Raw genomic sequence first — 21,569 nt, 5'->3', positions numbered from 1 at the left:
GTCGTACAGTACACACTACACAGACTCCCACCGCGCCGAGGAAACGCCCTGTCTCCCCCGTGCTCCGCGAGCGACTGTCGTGCTGCCTCGGCCGCGGTTCCTGCGCGTCCTGGTCGGCTGTACCGTGTGTGTATACCGCTCTTCCCACCCCATCCCATCCCATCCCACTGCCCGCCCGTGCGTGCGGCGCGGAGCAACGCCGCACCAGCGCTTGGGCGAGGTCGCGCGCGCGCGTGCCTGCCCGCCTGCCGCTGCTGAGAGCGGTGTTGCTACTGCTAGGGCCGTGGCTTCGTTTCGTTGGACGGGCGGGCTGGCTGGCTGGCTGGCTGGCGGCCGCGGAGCGGTGGGCGCGGTGAGTCGGGATTGAGCGCGAGTCGGTCGGTGTGCGTGCCATGCATGGGTAGTTTGGCTGGCGGTCTACGTTGTTAGGTAAGGTGGGTTTGGTGCGGCGTTCGGAGATCGGGGAGCACGTGGGACCCTGGCCTGGACGGTGTGCGAGGGGAGTCTGGGCGAGGTGCTACCTACTGCTGTATGGTCTGTGGGAGCGGAAGTTGGGCGCGTTGAGTTGAGAGGTGAGTGGTGCGTGGTCGTGTTGAGGTGGAGGTGGAGGTTGAGGTTGGTGGTCATATGATCGCTTAATCCAGAGAATGCGGTGTGAGAGACCTTGACTCGACGCTGGACGGGTTTGTTGTTCTTTCGTGTTCGATTCAGAGGTTCGTTCGTGATGTTCATTGAGCCCCATGATTGTGTAGGCACGCAAGCGCTGTTCGTTCCAGTGTCTCATCGTTTGTTGCTGCGCCGGAGCACCGCTACTTCTACATTGATGGGCGGATCAAGGTTGTTACGCGATGCCCTTATAGTATTGATCGATCACATGAACATCAGCAGTTCATTTCAGTCGATTTGAAGGCAGAACGTCATGATGGGCGGCACAAGTATAGGCTTGAGACGTCTGCTCAGTTTGTGTTTCCCATGAGACGCATGCTGCTGAAAAGGGAGCAATCGTCTACTTGAATATATCACCATAGCGAGGGTCATCGATTGAACCGTATGGGGTCCTGGATCTTGTAAGAGCTTATCGTAAATCATATAAATATTCGTTCGCGCTAGAATGCAATCCTCGAAATGCGATGCTCCTATAAATCCTGATCAAGATCCCTTGGCTAATCGCCATCCAACCAATGCAATGCAACAACCCTACCATCCACCACCAACCTGGACCGCTAGCCCAGCAACCCTCTCCGTATCACTGCTCTTCGTCTTGCCCACATCGCTCTCCACCGCCCGGAAAGTGGTATACAACAGCTTCCCCAACTCCACCCCCGTCGTGCCCGACCAATGCTCGAACAAATCCCTAATCGCCCTCCTATCGACCCCGTCAACCACATCTCCTTCATCTCCACCCCCACCCATCTCAACATCCCCCTCCCCATCAGCCTCCAAATCCTCCGACTCCGCACTCCAATACGCCTCATCAACCCTCGCCAACCACTCCTTCTGCGCCGGCAGAACCTCCTGCTCCGCGCTCCCGTTCTCAATCCCCGTCCCCCCCACCTGCCTCAGCGTCAACACATCCCCAATCTTCACCTGCCCGCCTCCGTTCGTGCACCCGCCCGGGCACGCCATGACCTCGACGTACGCGTACTCCCCCTCGCCGCCCGCTCCCGCGCTCGCAGCCCCAGGCCTCCGCGCCGCGCCCCCCATCGGCCTGCGCGTCGCGCCGGGCATGCGGCTCTGCTTCGCGGGCTTGAGGCGGCGCACGAGGTTCTGGATGTTGCGGAAGCCGTAGTAGCGAGCGGCGCGGAAGAGCTCGGCGCCGTCGGCTCCCACGACGGAGTAGTCCGCGACGTCGGCGTTGCGGCCGCGGTGGACTCTGATGGCGGAGCCTGGGGCGCGGGCCTGCTGCGTGCGCAGGACGTGGTGCAGGTAGCCGCCGCTGGAGCCGATGGCGGCGGGGTCGAGGGCGTCGCTGCTGTGGGCGTGGGGGCGCTTTTGGCCGCGCTGGCGGGCGAAGAGGAAGCGGTTGATGCTTGCGTCTGGGAAGGAGGGGGTGAATTGTTTGCTGAGGCGTTGCTTGGGCAGGCAGGGGAAGCTGATGTTGCGGCTTTCGGCTAGCATGAGGAGCTCACGCGCGGTGATGACGCAGTCTACGTCGCGGATGGCGTCGCCTTCTTGCCCGTGCCAGGTGTGAGAGGTGAGTTCCTGGCGGGATGCTTCGAGCTTCTTGTCGAAGCAGGGCATGACGGCAAGATGCCATACTTTCTCTGGGGGCACGCCGAACTTGCGTGCCAGGACGGACTTGATGAGCGTACCTGCGAGTGCCTGAGGGGACTTGAGCTTGCTCAGATGAGGCAAGATATGCGGGTGTGTCTTCTCGGCGTAGCAGACCCAACCAGGGCAGGTCGAGTTTAGCACCGGCTTCTTCTGTCCCTCAGCCGGGTTGTCGAGCGATTGCTGGACCTCTTCAGCCGAAGCGACGAGGCAAGCCTCTCTCAAAGCATTCGTATCCAGAATCCAAGTGAAGCCAGAGCCATGCTTTCCACCAGCTCTCAGTCCATACGGTCCACTCAACAGCTGCGAGATGAGCAGCCCAGCCTCGCGCTCCGAGATATTGTACGTCGCCGCAAGGCTCGCTCTGCTCTGCGGCGACACCGTCGCGACGAATATCCTCTCGTCTGCAGCGTCTCCATTCCCTTCTACCGCCCCATTTTGCGTCTCGCTGCCTAGCCACGGCGCTCTGTATTCCCTGTACTTGTCCAAAGTATCCAACACCTCGCTGTGACTCTGAAGACTAACGAGAACCGCCTCTGCGCTCGTCACGCACCCCGAACAAGCCAGGCAATCCGTCAAAGAGATCTGCGCCGGCGGCGGGTTTTCCTGCGTCACCTTCTCTTCAGTCGTAACTTCATACTCGTTCGCGCGATCTTCCTCCGGCTGCTGCTTCGGCAGCGTCTCGACGGGCTTGATGCACGCGACGCCGGGGGAGATGAAGTCGTTCAGGTCGTCTGCGGAGAGAATCGCCGACATCCTGTGAGTCGTCGCGAGATTTCGTCGCCTCTGCAAGAACACATGGGAGCGGAAGGCAAAGAAGCAAGTCTACCAAGCAGCCTTCACTTATCGGCGGTGGGGCAATGATTTTATCGCGTTTGGTCATCAAGCGCGGGACTTTGGACCCTCGCCACGCGATGTCGGCGTCTGCGCGCGCCGAGCGCCGGACCGAGCCTTTCTTCCTGGAAAGCCTTTCTCGCAAGGCGGAGGCGGCGGCGGCGGCGGCGGCTTTCACGTGCCCTCGTGATCGACCGACCCGACCGACCGCAAGCCAGCCAGCTCTGCGCAAGAAGTTCGTCCCACCGCCTTGCCATACCGGTACTCCACCACCACAGCCTTTGCAACCTCTACAACACACGACCCCAGCCCAGCATGTCGCGCGAACAATACCAACCCCCCAGCACGTCGGCGGGCACGAACTTCGGCGGCACGACGGGCGCGAGCAACACGGGCTTCCAGGCGAGCGGCAGCGGGTTCGAAGACACGGCGCGCCCGGTGCACTACCTGTGCGGCGACTGCGACAACAAGGTCACGCTGAAGCGCGGCGACCCGATCCGCTGCAAGGAGTGCGGGTACCGTGTGCTGTATAAGGAGAGGACGAATAGGTGAGTCTTTGGAGTTTTGCGGCTTGGGAGGGAGGAGTTTTTGGAGGGAGTGAGAGGGCTGAAGCTGACGGCGATTTGATAGGATGATTCAGTTTGAGGCGCGATGATTTCATTTCGGAGGAAGGACTTCGCCGATGGGGAGTGAGAGAGTACGAGCGAGTCGGTGCGGTATCTGCCAGAAGAAATATCATCCTGGGTATTGGAGTGGGAAGATATCGCAGATTTCGCGACACACCAGGGCGGGGACCAGCGGGCCGGCGAGGATAGGCATACCGAATGGAGAACGAATGGTCAAAGGAAGCACGAAACTGGACTGGGAATATTCACCGAAAAAAGCAAGGCGCAGGAAGGAGTTACTCTGTCTGAAAACAAATCGATTTGATGCGTGGCGTGCAGAACTAGCTGCTCGCCTTCCGTTTCATGTGCTGACCACGTCTGCGGCGTGGCAATGGTAATCTCGTTTTCGGTTTCCCTTCTCGTCTTCATGCGTGCATGCAACAATACATCCGACTGCAGCAGCAGCGGAAGGAGACCAATCCATCGTATCGCCCACTGAGCACGGCATGCCATGTGCCAGTCTGCTCGTCTGCTTCGCTGCCTTGCAGCACGTCCGCTGCGTATCCTGATCTGCCAATTGGAATGCCCGCGTTCGCCCTTGTCCGCTCAAACAACTCTGGAAAAGCACATTCTTACCTTAAACAAAGACGAAAGCTTGCTGTGACGCGATGCATCTCGGGCGACGCAATGCTACCAAACGCCTGGAGAAGAAGCCGAAAGGTGTCTCGTGGCCTGGCCGGTCATATCCACGATGACAAACTTGGTTTAGTTGTTGCGGAATGCATCGAAACGCTTGAACGTGTAGCCAATGAAAGGCAAGCTGAGGTTGGGGTCGTCGGCCTGGCCTGCAGCCTCAGTCTGAGCGCGCATCTGCGCGGAGGTGTCGACCTGCGGAATCTCATCGATGGGGAAGTACTGAGTATCGATGCTGCTGGAGAGCTTGGGCTCGAACGGTGCTCTGATCTTGCGCAGGCCATCCCAATTAACACCGCTGAAGAACGGGTGCTCCTTGAGCTCTGCGGCACCACGCATGTGGCCAAGTCTGTTCTGAGGGTCGCAGATGAGACTGTCGCAATCGTTAGCAGACAAGACTTGATTTCCAGTCGCTCCAACTTACCCTCTAATGAAGTGCTCCGACTCGGGACTCAGCTGCTGATCCGGAGGGAAGGTGAGGTATCTCGGCCAATCGACGATCTTGCGGTAGGTGTCGTGGGGCTCCTCAGCACAGAAAGGTGGCCAGCCGATGAGGCACTCGAACATGATAGTGCCCACACTCCACCAGTCACAGCCCTTGTCGTAACCCTTGCCACTGAAGATCTCGGGGGCGATGTAATCAGGGGTACCAACAGTAGAGTAAGCCAGCTGCCTGCGAGACTTGCGCCAGGTGTTGATCTGGTTGCGATTCGATACCGTCAATTGAATCTGATCGATGCTGACCGAGTTACGATTCTGGTTGATCGATTTCGAGCGAGCAGAAGACATGAGCTGTTGGTAATACGATGCGGTATGCTCTTTCGAGAAGCCAGTGGAGAGACCGAAATCTGTGAGCTTGATGTGTCCACCTCTGTCCAGGAGAATGTTGTCTGGCTTGATGTCGCTGCATCATTGTTAGCTTTGCCAGAAGATGTCTAATCGAGTGTTGACCTACCGATGAATGAAGCCCAATTTGTGCACAGCCTCAATGGCCAAGACAATCTCTGCCATGTAGAACCGTGTGATGTCTTCACTAAAGATTTCGTACTTGATGAGCATGGTCATCAAGTCACCACCAGGCAAGAACTCCATAAGCATGTAGAGGAATGTTGAGTCCTGGAAGGACGTGTGCAGCTTGACAAGCCACGGGCTCTCTGCGTTCGCGAGAATGTCGCGCTCAGCACGGACGTGAGCGAGTTGATCTTTCTTGTGCTGTGTCTGGTGTCAGCCACGAAAATCGAAGACTCCTTCACAATCGATCATACCATTTCAGATTTGACCAGGGACTTGAGAGCGTAGATCTTCGAATCACGCTTTCTTTGCACGAGCTTGACCTCACCAAAGGCACCCTTGCCAATGATCTTCAAGGTACTGTAGTTCTGAGGCCTCTCGGTGGTTCTGAGGAAGCGAAGGAAGTTTGCCTCCTGCTTCTGTGCATTGTTCTTCTTCTGCTCTTTGCGAGCATCAGACAGCTCATTGCTGGCCTGAATACGGACAAGTTCTTGCGCTCTGCGAATGATAAGCTTTACAGCCGGTCTTTACGGGGCGTAAGATGAACCCACCTCTCGTTGCGAGTCTTAGCACGCTCCACGTTCTCCTTGAAGAACTCGCCAGTCAACATCTTCTGGTGACGCGCGCGTTCAGTGAGCGCAGCGGAGTATTTCTCGGGGTTCTTCGGCGGCGCCTGATCATCGTAGATGCTCGGTTGCTGAGGAGCACCGGGAACGGGAGCACTGAGGTAGGAGCCGTAGGGCTGGGTGCCGTTCCCTGCAGTGCGTGGGCGTGAGGCGTTTGCTGGCGACGCATTCCTGTTGTACGGGCTGGCAGCGCGGGGAGAGTTTCCGCCGAGGTTCATCTGCTGGGCAAAGCCATTGGTGACCTCGTTGAAGCCTTGGGCAGGCGGCGAACGGTATGTGTTGGGTGCCGGAGAAGGACCACCGGGAGTCTGCACCTGGCCCTGGCCTTGGCCCTGCTGGAGCTGAGAGCCGTACGGGTTGAAGTTGTTGAAGTATCCTTGCGGGTTCAATCCCTGCTGCGGCGTTTGCGTGCCCCAAACCTCTTGCTGACCGGCGGCATTTGGGAAGGGCTGAGGGAAAGTCGAGGGCGTGGTCGGGTAGGCACGAGCCTGCTCGGACGAGAAGGTCTGAGGGTTGTTCTGGAAGCCGAAGTTGAGTTGCAGGCGGTTAGGGTTGCGGTTGTCCTGCTGCTGGTTGTTGTACGCCATGATGGGTGGTGTACTGCCTCCTGCAGTGGTGGTGTTAGCTCGGTGCTCGGTGTTGCGAGGCACGCATCAAACGTCAACATACCAAGGAGGAGAGCGGAGAGGGGCGGTCGTGGTGGGTAGGATCAGGAGGACCCTCGTCGCACGGTGGGACAAGAGGGGGGTGGCTTGGAGGTAGGAGCGCTGCAATCGACTGGGCTGGTGGGTCGGGAGCCCAGGTGAGGTGAAGTCGGGTTGCGGCGCGATAGTCGGTGTCGGGGAAGGTGGGTGCTCGGTGGTCGCTTGGTCGTTCCTGCCAGCTTCGCTTTGGCGGAGACGGGCTCAGCGCATTGGACGTCCTGAGGCAGCCGTGGGGTGTGTGAGGGCGAAACAAGAGAAAGACACTCGGCGCTGGCAGACGAACGATCGATCGCCCTTCGCGGCAGCTCCTGACAGCAGCGGTATAATAGGGTGCGGCATGGCTCGCCTCACCGCGGCACCTCTGTTTCACGGGCAAAAAGCGCCCTCCCCACAATGCCCACCAGATGCAAGGGCCAGGGTCAGGGACCAGACCGAACTCTGAGACGGGCTCGACGGGCTCGACGGCTGCACGCCCACCACCAGCGGCCGGAGGGTGCCCCTAATTGCCCGCCCACGCCGCCGCTGCGCCGCCGCCGCCCCTGCCATCACCTTGCGCCCGCCGGCCACTCTCCCTGTCCGCCGCACGTGAAAGTACACCAGCGAGGCCGCCGTCGCACACGACAGGCGGCGCCTGATGTCGACACGCCGCCACCATGCGTCCTCGCCGGCACCCGCGTCTTACACGCATCGGACGCAGGAACACACCGCGTAGCACATGTTCTTCTGGAAGGAGCTTAATGCAGCCATCGTCGCACGCGGACGACGTTGCGCCGCGTCGTCCTCGCTTCGTCCGCCAACCTCACCTCGTCCTTGGTAGGGAGCGGCGGGTGCATGGGGACGGACAGCGGTGCCGTGCAAGGATCGCACACGCTACCTCCGCCGGTCGAGGCTACCGTGGCTACCCAGCATGGCTCTTGTGCGATGTCCCTTTCCGGGCCACGTCGTCCGTCCGGTCTGCCTTCGGAGAGAGAGCGCACGAATGTAACGCGAACCTGTCATATGTCGCTTGTCGAGCCTAGGTTGTAAGACTCAAGTGTGCTGCGCCGCAGAATGTGCGATGGGTTCAATTCATCTGGACCGACGTTGGCCGAATGTGGTTCTAACGATTGAGGTCGATAGGTAAGCTCATATACCTGAAGCACTAATCACGCAAAACAGCCGTTCGCGTGATGGGCGTACAAGCCAAAAGAAAATCTAGAATGCGGCGGTGCGACTTGGTGAACCAAATATGTTCACTTTCGTCTCACAATTCCCGATGGCATCTTTGGGTGCGGGTTCTGGGGCTACTGCTCTATGACGGATCGCACATCGTGCATAATATCACAAACCATGCAAAGCCACTACAACACATGAGGCGAATCTTTGGCGCGATGCAGAGATCCCAGGAGAGCCTTGCAGGCGAGATTGCAGGGCAGGTTCCAAGGTAGAATCGACGTCGTCCTCACCAATCAGGACAGACGATACCGAATCACACATACAGAGTCACACTTCCTCGCGCCGCCTGCTGCAGTCCGTAAAACCGTCTACGAATACATCCTTGTTCACTACGAGCCGATCCTGCCTCCGAGTATTGCAGCTATCCCATCCACTCTGACGCCCGTTGGATCACGTCCCGGTGGTCCAGACGATCCCAACAATCAGCCACGAGATCTATAACCTTCTCCCGCACTTCCTCCGCTCTAGTACATTCACCTTCGAGTTCCGCAAAAAGCAAGCCAGACGCGGCTATCTATCGTGGTGCGAAGCTCTGGGTCCTCATGCATAGAATGTCCGTTCCTTGTCTGTCAAGCACTGGACCGCATGATGGGGTTTCAGCGACAAAACGTGGACTTCACTGGAAGACGAGACGTCTTTCACGCGCGAAGGTAGCGGTAGATTGTTTGTCTCTCGGGCTGTTACGAGGCCGACTGGTGAGACTTGCGATTATACTGTTTTGCAATTCTTGACTGGATACGACGCCTCAATCAACGCCGATCGTTGTCGTCAGATTATGTCAACACAGCGCTTCGTCGAAAGTCTGCAAACTAGAACTTGTGATGTAGAGAGGCTGACTCTGGTGGACGCTTCGAAGACGTTTGCGGGATTGCTAGACCATCACACTAATTTTCTGTCAAAGAAGTGCGGTCTCGCTGGAGGTGATTGCAGGGGCTACGACATGCGTAGAGTTCATCTTTGCGGATATCTCTCTGCCATGAGGGTTCCGACGGGGATGTGGTGTTCGGTCCTAGACGGACGTCGATGTTGAGCATCGCTTCATCCCGGGAGAAAATTGTCGGGTAGGGTCGGTAAAAATGAAAACACCGTGTCATTGTTGCCAGTTAGTCGTTGTGTGGGTTCATGTTATTGTTACTCGTGAAGGAGTGATCGTGTACAACAAGTGGTATGGAGAGAGTGGCTTCAGCGGAGAGGTGCGCCAGCGACAAGTTGGTGTAGCGAGGGTTAGGGTTGGGTTTACCAACATTCAACGGATGCACACCACTCGGGGACGTCTGTCTCCTTGGAGCCTAAGAATTTGGGCTCTTAGCATTTCTGTGGATATTGGTAATATTTTGGTGTGTTTGTAATGCTTTGTGGCTATTTGACGTGGCGATGCACCGGATTTTGCTCTTTGGTCAAAGGAGACCGACATATATTGCGATCTCATGGCGGAAGCATACGCACTAGACATGGATACGGATTGATATCAACGATCGAGAAAGAGTCGATGAAAGCAAATTGTACAGTCCGCCACGTCACGACTAATGTCGGTCAGCAGATAATTCAGCAGGCGTAGTCCTACTTGCAATCTCCACAGGCTCTCCCTGCCCGCCTCCGAGCTCGACCACGTTGACACTATCAAGCTCCGGTTTCCGATCTTTCGCAACAAGCTCATTGATCTCAACAGTATTGTCGGCCTCGGGAGGCAGATCCTTGTCATCCTCACCCGCCGCCTCATCACGTCTCTCCGCAGCTTCTCTCGCACGCCTCTTCCTCCGCTTGATGAGCCAAAGAGAAAGCAGCATCCCGCCAACGAGAAGCACGAACACCACCACGCCCGCGGCAATGCCGCCTTTCGCTCCTGCGATAAGACTCCCACCGGGTGAAGGCCACGGCGTGCCTTCTGCCAGAGCGGGCGAGACGCGGCTGCCCTCGCTGAAGTTCTTCGCTTGAAGACACCGCAGCACGGTGGGCACGTAGTTTCTGGTCCCAGTGCGCTCCGTATTCGCGACGGGCATGTACATGGTCAATACGGGGGTGATTTCTTGCGTGGCGTTGTCATAGCCAGCGTCCGTGCCAAATTCCCAGTCGTCGGCGCCAAAGCCGGTGGGCACTCTCACCGAATGGAACGTATCGTTTCCCTCGACCGGAGTGCACTCGCTTCGGTACAGATCGGACGAGTTGTATCCAGTCAGGGCTATAATAGGAATATATCAGTCTATCTTTGCAGGGATGGCCACCGACGCCAGAGGAGTGGAGTACTTGCTTACCTTCGGCGTTGATCGACGTGTAGCCCATGGGGTTCATCTCAGGTCCCCCAAATTCGTTCGTGCAGTTCTCTGCCATGGTCTCTAGCAGGTCGCGAAATATATAGCCGCATATGCTTGGTAACACGCCGGCCGTCAGATTTTCAAATGGCGGAGCCGACGGATACGTAGCCCACTGCAGGGCTGACGAGGAGGCTTTGGAGGTCAACCCGTCAATGCAGCGCTCGCTAAAGACGGTAGAGCAGTTCCCGGAGTCCGATTGCCCCAGGCGAATGGTGTTGATCGGCAAGCGACTCCATGTCAGGGCGCAGACGTCGTAATTGATATCGATATCATCCGCGTAGTCCTGCCCAGCTGTCGAATACCAGTAACGCCTCTCAATTGATTCGCCATTACCTCCTGTGACAGTGATGGCCCAAGATGGATCTGGTACCCTTTCATTAGTATAGGAGTCCTGGTCCGCTCGAGCGATCCCGACAGGGAAGCTGTATGTTCCAGACGCGTTAGCGCTCGAAATCGAGCTGTTGCACAAAGACGAGCTGGCGGTGTCTTGAGATGATGAATTCGACTGGGCCGAGACAGCCATGGACAGGCAAAGGGCTATCCCTAGGCATCTGGTGAAACGATCTCGAATCATGATGTGAATTTGAGCGGTTGCTTAGACAGATGGTCTCTGGAACGAACGGAGAAAGGAAATGTACTCGTGCCGTCGTATTGACACCCACAATGAATGGGGCTGAACACTCCAGCTGAGAGCTACGTTGGCTCTAGTTCACTGGAGAAACAGAAGGCTTGGAGACGGCGTGTGCAGTACGTGTGCGCATTACGGCCACATTGATAGGCTGTTTCCTCGTCGATCGAATACTTCGAATGCCTCGCCCGGCTTGGAGTGTGGCAGCCAAGGCAGCGCGACGAGAAGCTGCGCCTTGTATGACTGCGGTGAGATCAAGTAATAGCAGTATTCAGAACCCGCGATGGGACTCCCCAAGATCTTGAAAGCACCGCCCATCGCTTTCATGTGCAGAATGTATTTATAACCGGTGCATGAGAACTCAGTTCAAGCCTCTTGACTGAGCTCTGGTGCAGTGCGTGACCGTCGGAGCAACTGTCCGCCACAAATACACTTGCCATCTGCGTGCTTCACGAGTCTCATTAAGCCAGATGATGTCGAGGACGAGATGGCGGTGGAGTGTGTCCACCCGGTCATAGTTGCTGGCACGGCTGGATGGTGCGAATATGACGGCTGGCTTTGTCCCTGGTCGTCCCCCGCAACGGTCGCTGGCCAGCTTCAAAACAGAGCGCCCGTTTGGCGGCACGCCGTTCAACGTGCTACCTGAAGAATTGCAATTCAACATCGCTAGCAGCCGTTCCAGTTTCCTTCTCGTGCCACGCATTGGTCGATTGGCGTCAGACCTCGCCTTTCGTGTGTTGCAACCCCGGCCCAATGCTCTCACACCGGCAGCCCGGCTGAGCATTCCTACCGTCTCCGCCCCGACCGTCTTCACTACAGCCCTGCGGTGCCCATCATCATGTTGGGCAGCCAGGGTCGGGCAATGCCTACGCCCTCGTACATGTCCGAGGATCAAATGGGTCAGCAGTCTCGTGCATCTCCTTCTATTCAGGCTCGGCGTGCTCTGTTTGGCGGCTCAAGATCAGAAGAATGTTCGACCATTCAAGAAGAAGACTCACAATCGGTGCCTGCAGCAAGTTACCTGAAAGACCTCAGGGCGAATAAGACGCGCCCGATAGGCTCACGTCCTCCACCACCCTCGAAGTTCGGCAGTTTGAGGCGAACAGAAACCGAGAAGACGAATACTCCATCCGTCACCGACAATGGCCGCCCTCCCTTGCCTCAGAGCAACAGTATGCCCACGATGCCAGCACAAACCATGGCCCGGCGCGGACTTAGCACTGCAGGCAGGAACAGCCCCTTTGCCGGACGACCGCTAGCAAGAACGCCTTCTGCAAACCCGTCGATCGCTGAAAAGGAGGAGGAGAAAAGCGAGGAATTGCCAAACAGTCGGCCAAGGAGCGCAGTGTACATGGAGCAGGGCTCGCGGTGGATGGAGAAGCAGGAGGCACAGTCTTTGCTAATGGCTCTTGAGGATATGGATATTGCGGAAGAACAGAGAATCCACAAGGACGCGCAAGACGAGGCAGCGGAGCTGGTGTGGAAACATCGTAACCCAGACTCTCCCTTTGCCAACCCAGAGGCGCCTTACATGAATCCGGATCTCAACAAAGATTATAGATCACATCTACGGAAGGGCAGCTACAGCCGAAGCCATAGCCGCGAGGCAATGCCGCAGGCGTCCAACTCTCCACGCAGCTCTTTTAGCAGTGGCCCACGACCTTCCCTTGAGACCTCCAATGCAAGCAAGAAATCAAGCCTGCCTAGTCCGACAAGAACGAGAGAAATTCCAGAAGCACCATCGGACCAGCAGCGTCGAACGCCTTCCGGGAAGAACTACGGTGAACTCGCTGCCGCGGTGAAGAAGGATATCGACACGGCTAGGAGGCGAACGAGTAGCGGCAGCAGAAGAGTGTTGAGTGGAGAGAAGAAGGTCTTCATGCACCCAGATGACAAGATCTATGAAGATCCTCAGGAGGAGCCTACAGCACCTAAGAAGCAACAACCGCCTCCTCCCTTACCGGTTCCCGATCTGAGGCCAGCACCTGTTCCAGCCCAGTCTAGCCCATCACTCATCCGAAAGAACCCGTTTGCCCGGGTGAGGATGCAGCAAGAGCGACTGGAACGTACACAATCCGCTCCGAATATCTCACAGCCCACGCCCAAGATGGATCGGATAGAGATTCAAAGGAACCCACCCAGCCAGTCAAGGAACGCAGGATACACCTCAAACGACATTCTACCACCTACACCTCCGAGTGTTGCAGACCACGGAGGCGAGGAAGATGTATCGCCGAAGTTGACGCCTGCCAGAGATGGAAAGGAAATCAGGAGTGATGACATCCGAGCAGCTACCAGCAAGCAAAGATCTGCTCGCAGCCCCAATCTACCTCAGCCGACTGCAGTCAGTGACAGGTTAGGCAGGCCTATCGTCAGTTTCGATCAAGGCTGGAAACAGCAGAAAGAGGTCGTACTGGAGGAAACGCGCGTACCAAGCCCTGAGCCCAAATCACCAGCTGCATCCACGCCTCCGCGCGCGCCGAGGATGTCAGATTCGCCTAGATCCTCACCTTTCAACCGTCAGGGTATTCCGAGGATCGATCCGCCCCGCGATCAGGGAAATCACTCCCCTATGGTTCCTAAGCCGTTATTCAACGCCTCTGCATCCCCGATGCCTCCAATTCCCACACTGGTGCTGCCTGATGATGACGATATGCAAAGCCATGTTCTGCCTGAGGAGCCTGACATTGCTTCTGCAATTCCGGGATTCGCCTCAGCGCCCACACCAAGCACCATGCCGCCTCAGGTTCCCCAGAAGAGGCCGCCGGTGAATGCTGGAAGCCAGCCAGGCACGACAAGACCATCGATGCGGCCGTCTTCGACAACTGCGCCTTTTATCAATGTTGATCCTCCTACAAGGTCCGCCAGATCACCAGCACCCTCAATCGGTGTCAGTGGTCCCGGCTTTTCGACCAGACCTATTCCATCCCTGCCGCCGACACCTCAATCCGGTCGGCCGCTCCCCACTCCCACACAGCAACCACCTCAGCATTTCCACGCAAACACATCTCCTATCCCTAAATCAACACCACACTACACCCCCTCCCTTCGTCAATCGCGCGCACTCTGTGCCCACTGCGCTCTTCCGATTGCCGGCCGCGTACTCTCAGCAGCAGGCCAGCGCCTCCATCCGTCCTGTTTCAATTGCCACCAGTGTGACACGAACCTCGAGCACGTCGCGTTCCACCCCGAGCCGGAATCCAAACGTTCTGAGCGTCTCGAGCGAATCGCAGCCCGCCAAACCGGCCGCATCCCGGAGCACGTCAGCATGGACGTGCTGTACGAAACTGAAGAAAGCGACGGGGAGCCGACGCTGCGGTTTTACTGCGCGCTCGACTTCCACGAGCTCTTCAGTCCGCGCTGCAAATCGTGCAAGACACCCATTGAGGGTGAGGTCATCGTCGCTTGTGGCGCGGAGTGGCATGCTGGCCACTTCTTCTGTGCACAGTGCGGCGACCCGTTCGATGCGAGCACGCCGTTTGTCGAGAAGGATGGCTACGCTTGGTGCTGTGATTGCCACACGCACCGCTATAGTGCGAAGTGCAGGAAGTGCCGCAAGCCGGTTACGGATGTGGTTGTCAAAGCGCTGGGGAGTGAGTGGCATGCGAACTGTTTCTGCTGTTTGGTAAGTTCACCCAAATTAAAAGGAAGGCTTTGTATTTTGAAAGTACCATTTGCTAATACACGCTTCTAGGAATGCGGAGGCGAGTTCGAGGACGGACGGTACTTCCTACGAGGGGAGAGTGAGGATCCCGTGTGTGTGAAGTGTGAGGCGAGGAGACTGAAGGCTTGAGGCAATTGGTGTCGGAGAATGATTGAAATCAAGTTAAAGTAATCTACATGCGATCGAGCGAGGAGTCTTTTGGATTGATTCAGTCCTCTTTCGGTAACGGGTTCGGGTTAGCATAGCGATAGGCGTAAGGTGTTAGACAAAATTGATTAATTTGTTTTGCCTAAGAATTATTTGCTTGCATTTTCAAATATTTGGTGATCAAAATTCTCGTTTTGGGCATTGGACATGCCCATCTCTTTATTTTGGCACTCCTGAGTGGAAGTGAAGTATCTCACTTCTGCCTGGCTGCCTCAGGCTTCTCCGTAACCCGAGCCAGCGGACCGAGCGCGCTGGAACTTTTGAAGCTGCTTTCCCTTACAACGCCTAGCTAGCTCGACAACATCAAAGCAAGGCCGCGTTGCTGACGCCTTCGTTGCGAACGCCGTCGTCGGGTTGTCGAGTCGGCTCTCACTGTTTGACCATTCCGCAGGTGTTTCGACGAGTCGCTCCTTTCGCAGTGATAATCAGAGACACTTGCAGAGAAAGCGCAATCTTGCGTGATCGCGTACACAACAACACCACCACTGAATCACCACTTTTACTACTACCATGAGCGACTGGAAAGAGGCCAAAGCGGCCGACGGGCGCTCGTACTACTACAATGCGCAAACGCGCGAAACTCGCTGGGAGAAGCCAGCAGAGATGAACGGCTCCGCGACGCCTGCCCCTCCCACTGGACCCTCCTCTCAACTCACCCCGGCGCACCTCGAAGCTGGCTGGGCGGATACGAAAGCGCCAGATGGTCGCACATACTATTACAACAAACTCACCTCCGAGACGAAGTGGGAGCTGCCTGTTCTTGCGCCGCGTGGTCCTGCGTTTGCGGCTGGCGCTCCCCAGGACTTGGTCGAACGCGGCTATGGGCCGCCTGCGCGCCGCGACAGGAGGGATGACCGCGATCACGGCCTGCCGCAGAAGCCTGGATTTGACGGAGGCAGACCGTGGGAGGCGCGTGGGGACAATGCTGGCTTCAGAGGCGCAATGCCGACTAGAACGGACGAGCCTGATTTCGCCAGCGCGGAACAGGCCAAAGATGCTTTCTTCAAGGTCCTGCGCAAAAACAACATCAAGTACGACACGACTTGGACCGACGCTCTGCGCGCAATCGTCAAGGAGCGGGACTACCGCGCGATCAAGGACTCGCGAGAGAGAAAGCGCGCATTCGAAGACTACTGCATCGAACAGAAGGAAGAAGAGAGAACGCAGGAAAAGGAGCGCCGCGAGAAGCTGAGGGAGGAGTTTAGGACTATGCTCAAGACCCACGACGAGATCAAACACTACACTCGATGGAAGACCGCTCGACCCCTGATCGAGCGCGAGGCTGTGTTCCGCCATGCCGGTGACGAGGACGAGCGGAGGCAGCTGTTCGAGGAGTACATTCTGGGCTTGAAGAAGCATAACGCAGAGCAGGAGGTGGCCTCTCGGAACAGAGCCTTGGATCAGCTTTCTGGTCTTTTGCAATCCGTGGTGCTTGATGCAGACACCCCTTGGGCGGATGCACAGGATATTATCATGAACAGCGAAGTTTTCACCAAAGACGCAAGCTTCCGTTCCCTTCACAAAGTCGACGTCCTTCGAGCGTTCGACCAGCACGTCAAGCAACTGGAGCGCCGTATTAACGATGCACGTCAGAAGGAGAAAAAGCTGAAAGATCGCCGGGACCGCCAGGCTCGCGACGGCTTCAAGTCGCTTCTGCAAGAGAAGCAGCGTGGCGGCCAGATCACCGCCGGCAGCAAGTGGCAGGATGTCGTTCCGCAGATCGAGGGTGACGAGCGTTTCACCAACCTCGTCGGCACTCAGGGAAGCGGCCCACTCGATCTGTTCTGGGACCTTGTCGAGGACGAAGAGCGTAAGATAAGATCGAAGCGCAACGACGCCCTTGACATACTTGACGACCAACGCTACGAGATGACCCCTGAAACCACTCTTGACGAGTTCATCGCTGTCATGCAGCGAGACGGACGGGCTTCGAAGTGGTCCCGCCAGGAGATGAAGCTGGTCCACGACAGGCTCATGGAGAAGATCCACAAGCGCGTTGAGGAGGACAAAGCACTCGCCGAGCGCAACCAAAGAAAGGCCGTCGACAACCTCCGATCCGTCATCAAGCACCTCGAACCTCCAGTCGAGATTGACGATTCCTTCGAGAGTGTCAAGCCAAGACTCGAAAGCTACAAAGAATACCAAGTACTCGACGACGAGGCCAGGAAGATTGCCTTTTCAAAGTACATCCGCCGCCTGCAAGACAAAGCCGAGGATGCCGAACGCGACCGCGCTCGCCGCGAGGCGAGACGTGACCGCTCGAGAGATCGTGACCGTGACCACCGCCGTTCTTACGACTATGACGACCGCCGCGACCGGGACCGTCGCTACCGCACCCGCACGCCCGAGATTGACGCCTACGAAGCCGACCGCCGCAAAGCCCAGGCTGACCGCGAACGCTCCTATAGGAAGGCTTCCTTCGGTCTCACGCCGCCGCCTCGCGATCGCCGCGATGATCGCTACGATCCGAGAGACTCGGGCCGTGACCGTGACCGTGACCGCAGGTCTGACAGGTATGAAAGCATGTACGAGCGCGAGAGGCGCGAGAGGGAGATCGAGCGTGAGAGGAATTACGCTTCGCGCGCGGATCCACGCGACAGAGGCAAGAACGCTATGCTGGACTACGGAGACGAAGACGCCGTGGGCAGCCGGCCGGGCAGCGTGCGCAAGCGCCGCGATTCGGACGCCAGCATGTCTAGCAGACGTGATGTCAAGGTACGTGTCCCGTCGAAACTCCTCTACAAATCTGCAATGCTAACAGTTCATAGCGTTCTCGTCGCAGCAAGGAGCCCGACCCAGAAGCCATGGCCGTCGACAAGGAGGAAGTCGCCCTGCAGAGCGGTAGTGAGGAGGGCGAAATCGAAGAGGTCTAGGTGCCCTCGAAGATGGGATCCAAGCTCCCCCTACGTCGTTATAAGTCATGCGGCCAATCCCTGCAACGCTTCAGATCCGGGCACGGTTGACCATATCAGGAGACAGCCGTCTACCATGGATCGCGGAGTGCGAACTTGACGAGGGATGATGAGATGGAACGGGGCATAAGGAACGGGAACCGTTGAGGGCAGGCATGTGATCCCATGACTCGCAATTGTCATAGACAATGTTGACCGCACAGCGCATGCCCCACCGGACCTGCAACGCGTCGAAACATATCATCATCACTCGATCCAAACCAGGCTGTTGGCTTCATCTCAAACCTACGGTGTACGTGCTTTCCTCATCAAAGTGGTGGAACTGTGTAGAACAGACAGACTGAGCCCAGACCCACAGCAATGGAGACGAGTTCACTAAATGCCCAAAGATGTTCACAATTTCGAGGATCACATCCTCATTTCAGGTGAGTCAAGACTGGTACGTGTAATAAATCTCGCTAGTCCAAAGACCTTGGACGACTTTTTATCCCATTGTGTCCGTGTATACTTATGCTAGAATGCGGTTACTCATCGCTTTTGGTGTCATTGTCATTGTCCATAACCTCGTAGATTGCCGCCGGGCGAGTCGCAGGCCGGGAAGACCGGCGCCTTCTGGCAGAGTTCGAGGAACGGGACAAAGCCTTTTGTTGTCGATGCCCATCGCCTGACGATCGACTTGGGATCCCCACCATCGCTGTCGCCGCGGTTCATCTCGCGAGTCGAGACTTTGACGGCACAAGTGGTGGGTGTCTAAAACCAGGCCGCCCTCCTTGTCTTCGTCCTCCTCGGCACCCGCCAGTTCTAGCATGTCGTCCGCGCCGCTCTTTATCAAGCGGCGCCGTTTCGTCCCTGCTCGGCGGCACGGGAGGCTGCTGAACTTGCAGCCCGGCGCGGCATCTCTGTTGTAGTCCTTGGCGGTGCCTTTCAGGACTCTTCTTCCAGGAAGTACTGTAACGCGCGGTTAGCTAAAATGTCGTTATGAGATTGCATGCAAGATTTGCACTTACGTAGCTTCCAGCAGCCTTCTGCTCCGCGTCCTTGACACTGTTGAGCTTGTTGATACGCGGACGGTAGGTGCTCGGGTCGCGGCGGAAGGTGACGTCCAGGCTCTCGAGGAAAGTGTTGCAGCCGGTGAGAAGAGACTGGGGCGAGTTGGCGCGTGCGTCGCGGGAAGGCTGACCGTCGAAGACGATGACACGGTCGGCAAGGTAGGTCGCCATAATGAAATCGTGCTCGACAACGAAGGCGGTCTTCTTGGCGTGCATGATGAAGCGCTTGATGACACGCGAGGCGACGATACGCTGCTCGGAGTCAAGGTAGGCGGAAGGCTCGTCGATGACGTAGATGTCGGCGGGCATACCGAGGGCAAGAACGATGGCGACACGCTGCAACTCACCACCAGACAGGTTCTGGACCTCCTGGTCAATGAAGTCGTCCATCTTGAGAGGCTTGTAGACATCGGTCTGGAACTGGGGGTTGATGAACGCGGCCTTGATGCGCTTGAAGAAGAGCTGACGAACGGTGCCCTGGAACTTGGGCGTGATCTTTTGAGGCTTCATGGAGATGTTCATCGGAGGGATCTTCTGGTTGTCATCCGGCTGCAGGGCACCAGCAAGCATCTTACAGAAAGTCGTCTTGCCAGTACCGTTCTCACCCATCATGACCAAGATCTCGGATCCAGTGAAAGTGCCAGGGTCGACCTTAAGCTGGAAGTTGCCCAGAGTCTTCTTCATTTTCGGGTAGGTGAAGCCCTGGGACTTGTCGACCAAGAAATCTTCGCTCGCATCGCCGATGCGGAATTGCAGCGACTCGTCACGGAATCGCAGGTTCTCCGTGGGCACGTTTCCGTCAAGGAAGATGTTGATACCTTCGCGGACGGAGAAGGGAGCGGTGACTACACCGTAGACGGCGGGCTTACCGTAGAGAACGCAGATGTAGTCTGACAGGTAGTCCAGAATGGACAAATCGTGCTCGACGACGATGACGTAGCTGTCAGGAGAGAGAAGGCTGCGGATCAGACGACCGGCAGCGAGACGCTGCTTGACATCGAGGAAGGAAGAAGGCTCGTCAAACATGTAGACGTCGGCCTTTTGAACACAGACCATACCAATGGCGAAACGCTGCAGCTCACCACCGGAGAGGAGGTCAATGTCACGATCCCAGACAACATCGAGCTCTGATACAAGTGTTAGTAAACCTCATGATATGAAGTGTGTTGTTTCGAGGGACTTACCGAGGGTCTCCCTGATTTCTTTGAGCCTGTCCTCGCCGACATCGCAGCGGTCTGTGATGAGTGCGCCAACAGAGCGGTTGTCCTTCTGCTTCAGCGCTTTGGGAATCTGATCAACGTACTGCGGCTTGGTGATAGCCTTCAGGTTGTCCTCAAGGACCCTTGTGAAGTAGTCTGTGGTGTTCTTAGCGCACATCCTCCTCATGTACAGTTATTTCGACCAGTCTTACTCTGCAACTCAGATCCACGGAAGTATCTGAGCACCTCCTCCCAATCCGGCGGGTTCTCAAAACGACCAAGGTTGGGCTTCAGCTTGCCCGCCAAAATCTTCAGCGCCGTACTCTTGCCAATACCGTTGGTTCCAACGAGACCCAGGACCTGGCCCGGTCGGGGCATGGGCAGACGGTGGAGTTTGAAGCTGTTGGCGGAGTAGCGGTGGGTGACTTGGCTCTCGAGGTTGGTGGGCAAGTTGATGATCTGAATGGCGTCGAAAGGGCACTTTTTGGGGCAGATACCGCAGCCGATGCAGAGACGCTCACTAATGAATGCGATCTTGCTGTTGGGGTCGACTTCGATACAGAGCTTGCCGGTCTTGACGACGGGGCAGGCCTTCTTGCACTCCTGACGGCATTTCTTGGGCTTGCACTTGTCGGAGTTGACGATCGCGATACTGTGTATGGTATGAGTTTCTTGAGCTGTGTCACGCTGTGCGGTGAGCGCCAAGTGGCAGCCAGGACAGGACGACGCACCGGGTGAGTTTGTCGGTCATGATTGCGGTGTTGGGCTCGAGGAGGCACCGCCCAGGCCGTGAGAGAGTCTTGGAGCGAGTCGCGGGTGATGGGCCGGTATTTCCCTACGAGTCGACGCAATTCGTGGGTTTGGTGCGGGATGTTGTTGAAAGTTTTGGTGCGGGCTGTCACAATCTTGACCTAGCCTGAGTGGCTGATTGGCGGGGCACGCGGGGCTCGATGGCTCTGCAGGTGGGTTCGGCCTGCCTGCGACGCTGCCTGACCGCAAGATCACCGACTTTTGTCCTTGGATCTGTCTTCCTACACCCGATCACTCCCAGTATCTCGAATCCAATGAAGGCGTTTTCAATGGTTGTACCACCTACAAGGTAGCGATGCGAAAAATCAGATTGCTCCAAGCCTAGACACCCGTCAACTTAAAAGCACGCGACCGTGTCGGAACGGTGTCTTGCCTCGCGTAGCGGCCATCGCACGAAGATTACCTACTCCTAGATCACGTTTATCACGAGCTACAACTTGGTGATTGCGTCTATATTCTTGCTTCTCACTTCATTCGGCATCGCGAGATACTAGAGGACTGCTTCATGCTGGAGCAGTTGCGAGGCTGTCATCTCGGAGGTTTATATTGTCTCAGTCCAACAGCCGATCGGATGCAAGGCAAGACAGCACTTGATATCTCACTCTTGTGAGAATGCACGAAAGAATGAATTTCGTGGACAGAACTCACAATGTGCACTCTAAGATTTTATCCCGTCACTCGCAAGTCGAGCAAATAAAGCAGCTTCATGTCGTTGCTCGGTATATATAGCGCCGTATCAAACATTTGCCCGGCATCGCCAATCGATGACTGTCGACCGAATCTAGCTAGTGAGAAAGTGTATTGCTACGAAGAATACATATTTCATATC

The 21,569-nt window shown here is 56.8% G+C and overlaps 7 protein-coding genes across 7 annotated transcripts; 3 read left to right on the top strand and 4 right to left on the bottom strand.

Moving 5' to 3' along the window:
* Positions 1 to 1,197: 1,197 nt before the first annotated feature.
* WHR41_05821 (uncharacterized protein) lies at positions 1,198 to 3,027 on the bottom strand (the record flags this gene model as incomplete). Its single annotated transcript, XM_069374426.1, has 1 exon — positions 1,198 to 3,027. The coding sequence occupies one exon, from the start codon at positions 3,025 to 3,027 to the stop codon at positions 1,198 to 1,200; it is 1,830 nt and encodes a 609-aa protein (XP_069228432.1).
* Positions 3,028 to 3,325: 298 nt separating this feature from the next.
* On the top strand, positions 3,326 to 4,124 carry WHR41_05820 (uncharacterized protein). Its single transcript, XM_069374425.1, has 2 exons — positions 3,326 to 3,653; positions 3,736 to 4,124. Exons 1-2 carry the CDS (start codon positions 3,421 to 3,423, stop codon positions 3,758 to 3,760), a joined length of 258 nt encoding a protein of 85 aa, XP_069228443.1. The 5' UTR covers positions 3,326 to 3,420; the 3' UTR covers positions 3,761 to 4,124.
* On the bottom strand, positions 4,007 to 7,099 carry WHR41_05819 (uncharacterized protein). Its single transcript, XM_069374424.1, has 6 exons — positions 6,710 to 7,099; positions 5,966 to 6,647; positions 5,669 to 5,912; positions 5,359 to 5,615; positions 4,828 to 5,307; positions 4,007 to 4,776 (listed from the first exon to the last, which is right to left on the bottom strand). The coding sequence occupies exons 2-6, from the start codon at positions 6,625 to 6,627 to the stop codon at positions 4,476 to 4,478; spliced, it is 1,944 nt and encodes a 647-aa protein (XP_069228312.1). The 5' UTR covers positions 6,628 to 6,647; positions 6,710 to 7,099; the 3' UTR covers positions 4,007 to 4,475.
* Positions 7,100 to 9,398: 2,299 nt separating this feature from the next.
* On the bottom strand, positions 9,399 to 10,845 carry WHR41_05818 (uncharacterized protein; the record flags this gene model as incomplete). Its single annotated transcript, XM_069374423.1, has 2 exons — positions 9,399 to 10,138; positions 10,212 to 10,845. 2 exons carry the CDS (start codon positions 10,843 to 10,845, stop codon positions 9,483 to 9,485), a joined length of 1,290 nt encoding a protein of 429 aa, XP_069228435.1. The 3' UTR covers positions 9,399 to 9,482.
* Positions 10,846 to 11,545: 700 nt separating this feature from the next.
* WHR41_05817 (uncharacterized protein) lies at positions 11,546 to 14,859 on the top strand. Its single transcript, XM_069374422.1, has 3 exons — positions 11,546 to 11,798; positions 11,913 to 14,524; positions 14,594 to 14,859. Exons 1-3 carry the CDS (start codon positions 11,738 to 11,740, stop codon positions 14,690 to 14,692), a joined length of 2,772 nt encoding a protein of 923 aa, XP_069228440.1. The 5' UTR covers positions 11,546 to 11,737; the 3' UTR covers positions 14,693 to 14,859.
* A 300-nt stretch (positions 14,860 to 15,159) lies between these two features.
* Positions 15,160 to 18,201, top strand: WHR41_05816 (uncharacterized protein). The gene is made up of 3 exons (XM_069374421.1): positions 15,160 to 17,485; positions 17,539 to 17,974; positions 18,041 to 18,201. Exons 1-2 carry the CDS (start codon positions 15,281 to 15,283, stop codon positions 17,641 to 17,643), a joined length of 2,310 nt encoding a protein of 769 aa, XP_069228439.1. The 5' UTR covers positions 15,160 to 15,280; the 3' UTR covers positions 17,644 to 17,974; positions 18,041 to 18,201.
* Positions 18,127 to 20,797, bottom strand: RLI1 (Translation initiation factor RLI1). Its single transcript, XM_069374420.1, has 5 exons — positions 20,662 to 20,797; positions 20,143 to 20,582; positions 19,916 to 20,086; positions 18,690 to 19,858; positions 18,127 to 18,630 (listed from the first exon to the last, which is right to left on the bottom strand). The coding sequence occupies exons 1-5, from the start codon at positions 20,679 to 20,681 to the stop codon at positions 18,607 to 18,609; spliced, it is 1,824 nt and encodes a 607-aa protein (XP_069228319.1). The 5' UTR covers positions 20,682 to 20,797; the 3' UTR covers positions 18,127 to 18,606.
* Positions 20,798 to 21,569: the final 772 nt, after the last annotated feature.

Source organism: Cladosporium halotolerans (assembly GCF_011745625.1).
Source record: "Cladosporium halotolerans strain TM138-S3 chromosome Unknown Sca20, whole genome shotgun sequence".
In the NCBI taxonomy this organism is placed as follows: domain Eukaryota; kingdom Fungi; phylum Ascomycota; class Dothideomycetes; order Cladosporiales; family Cladosporiaceae; genus Cladosporium; species Cladosporium halotolerans.
This window is presented reverse-complemented; position numbering and strand designations above follow the sequence as displayed.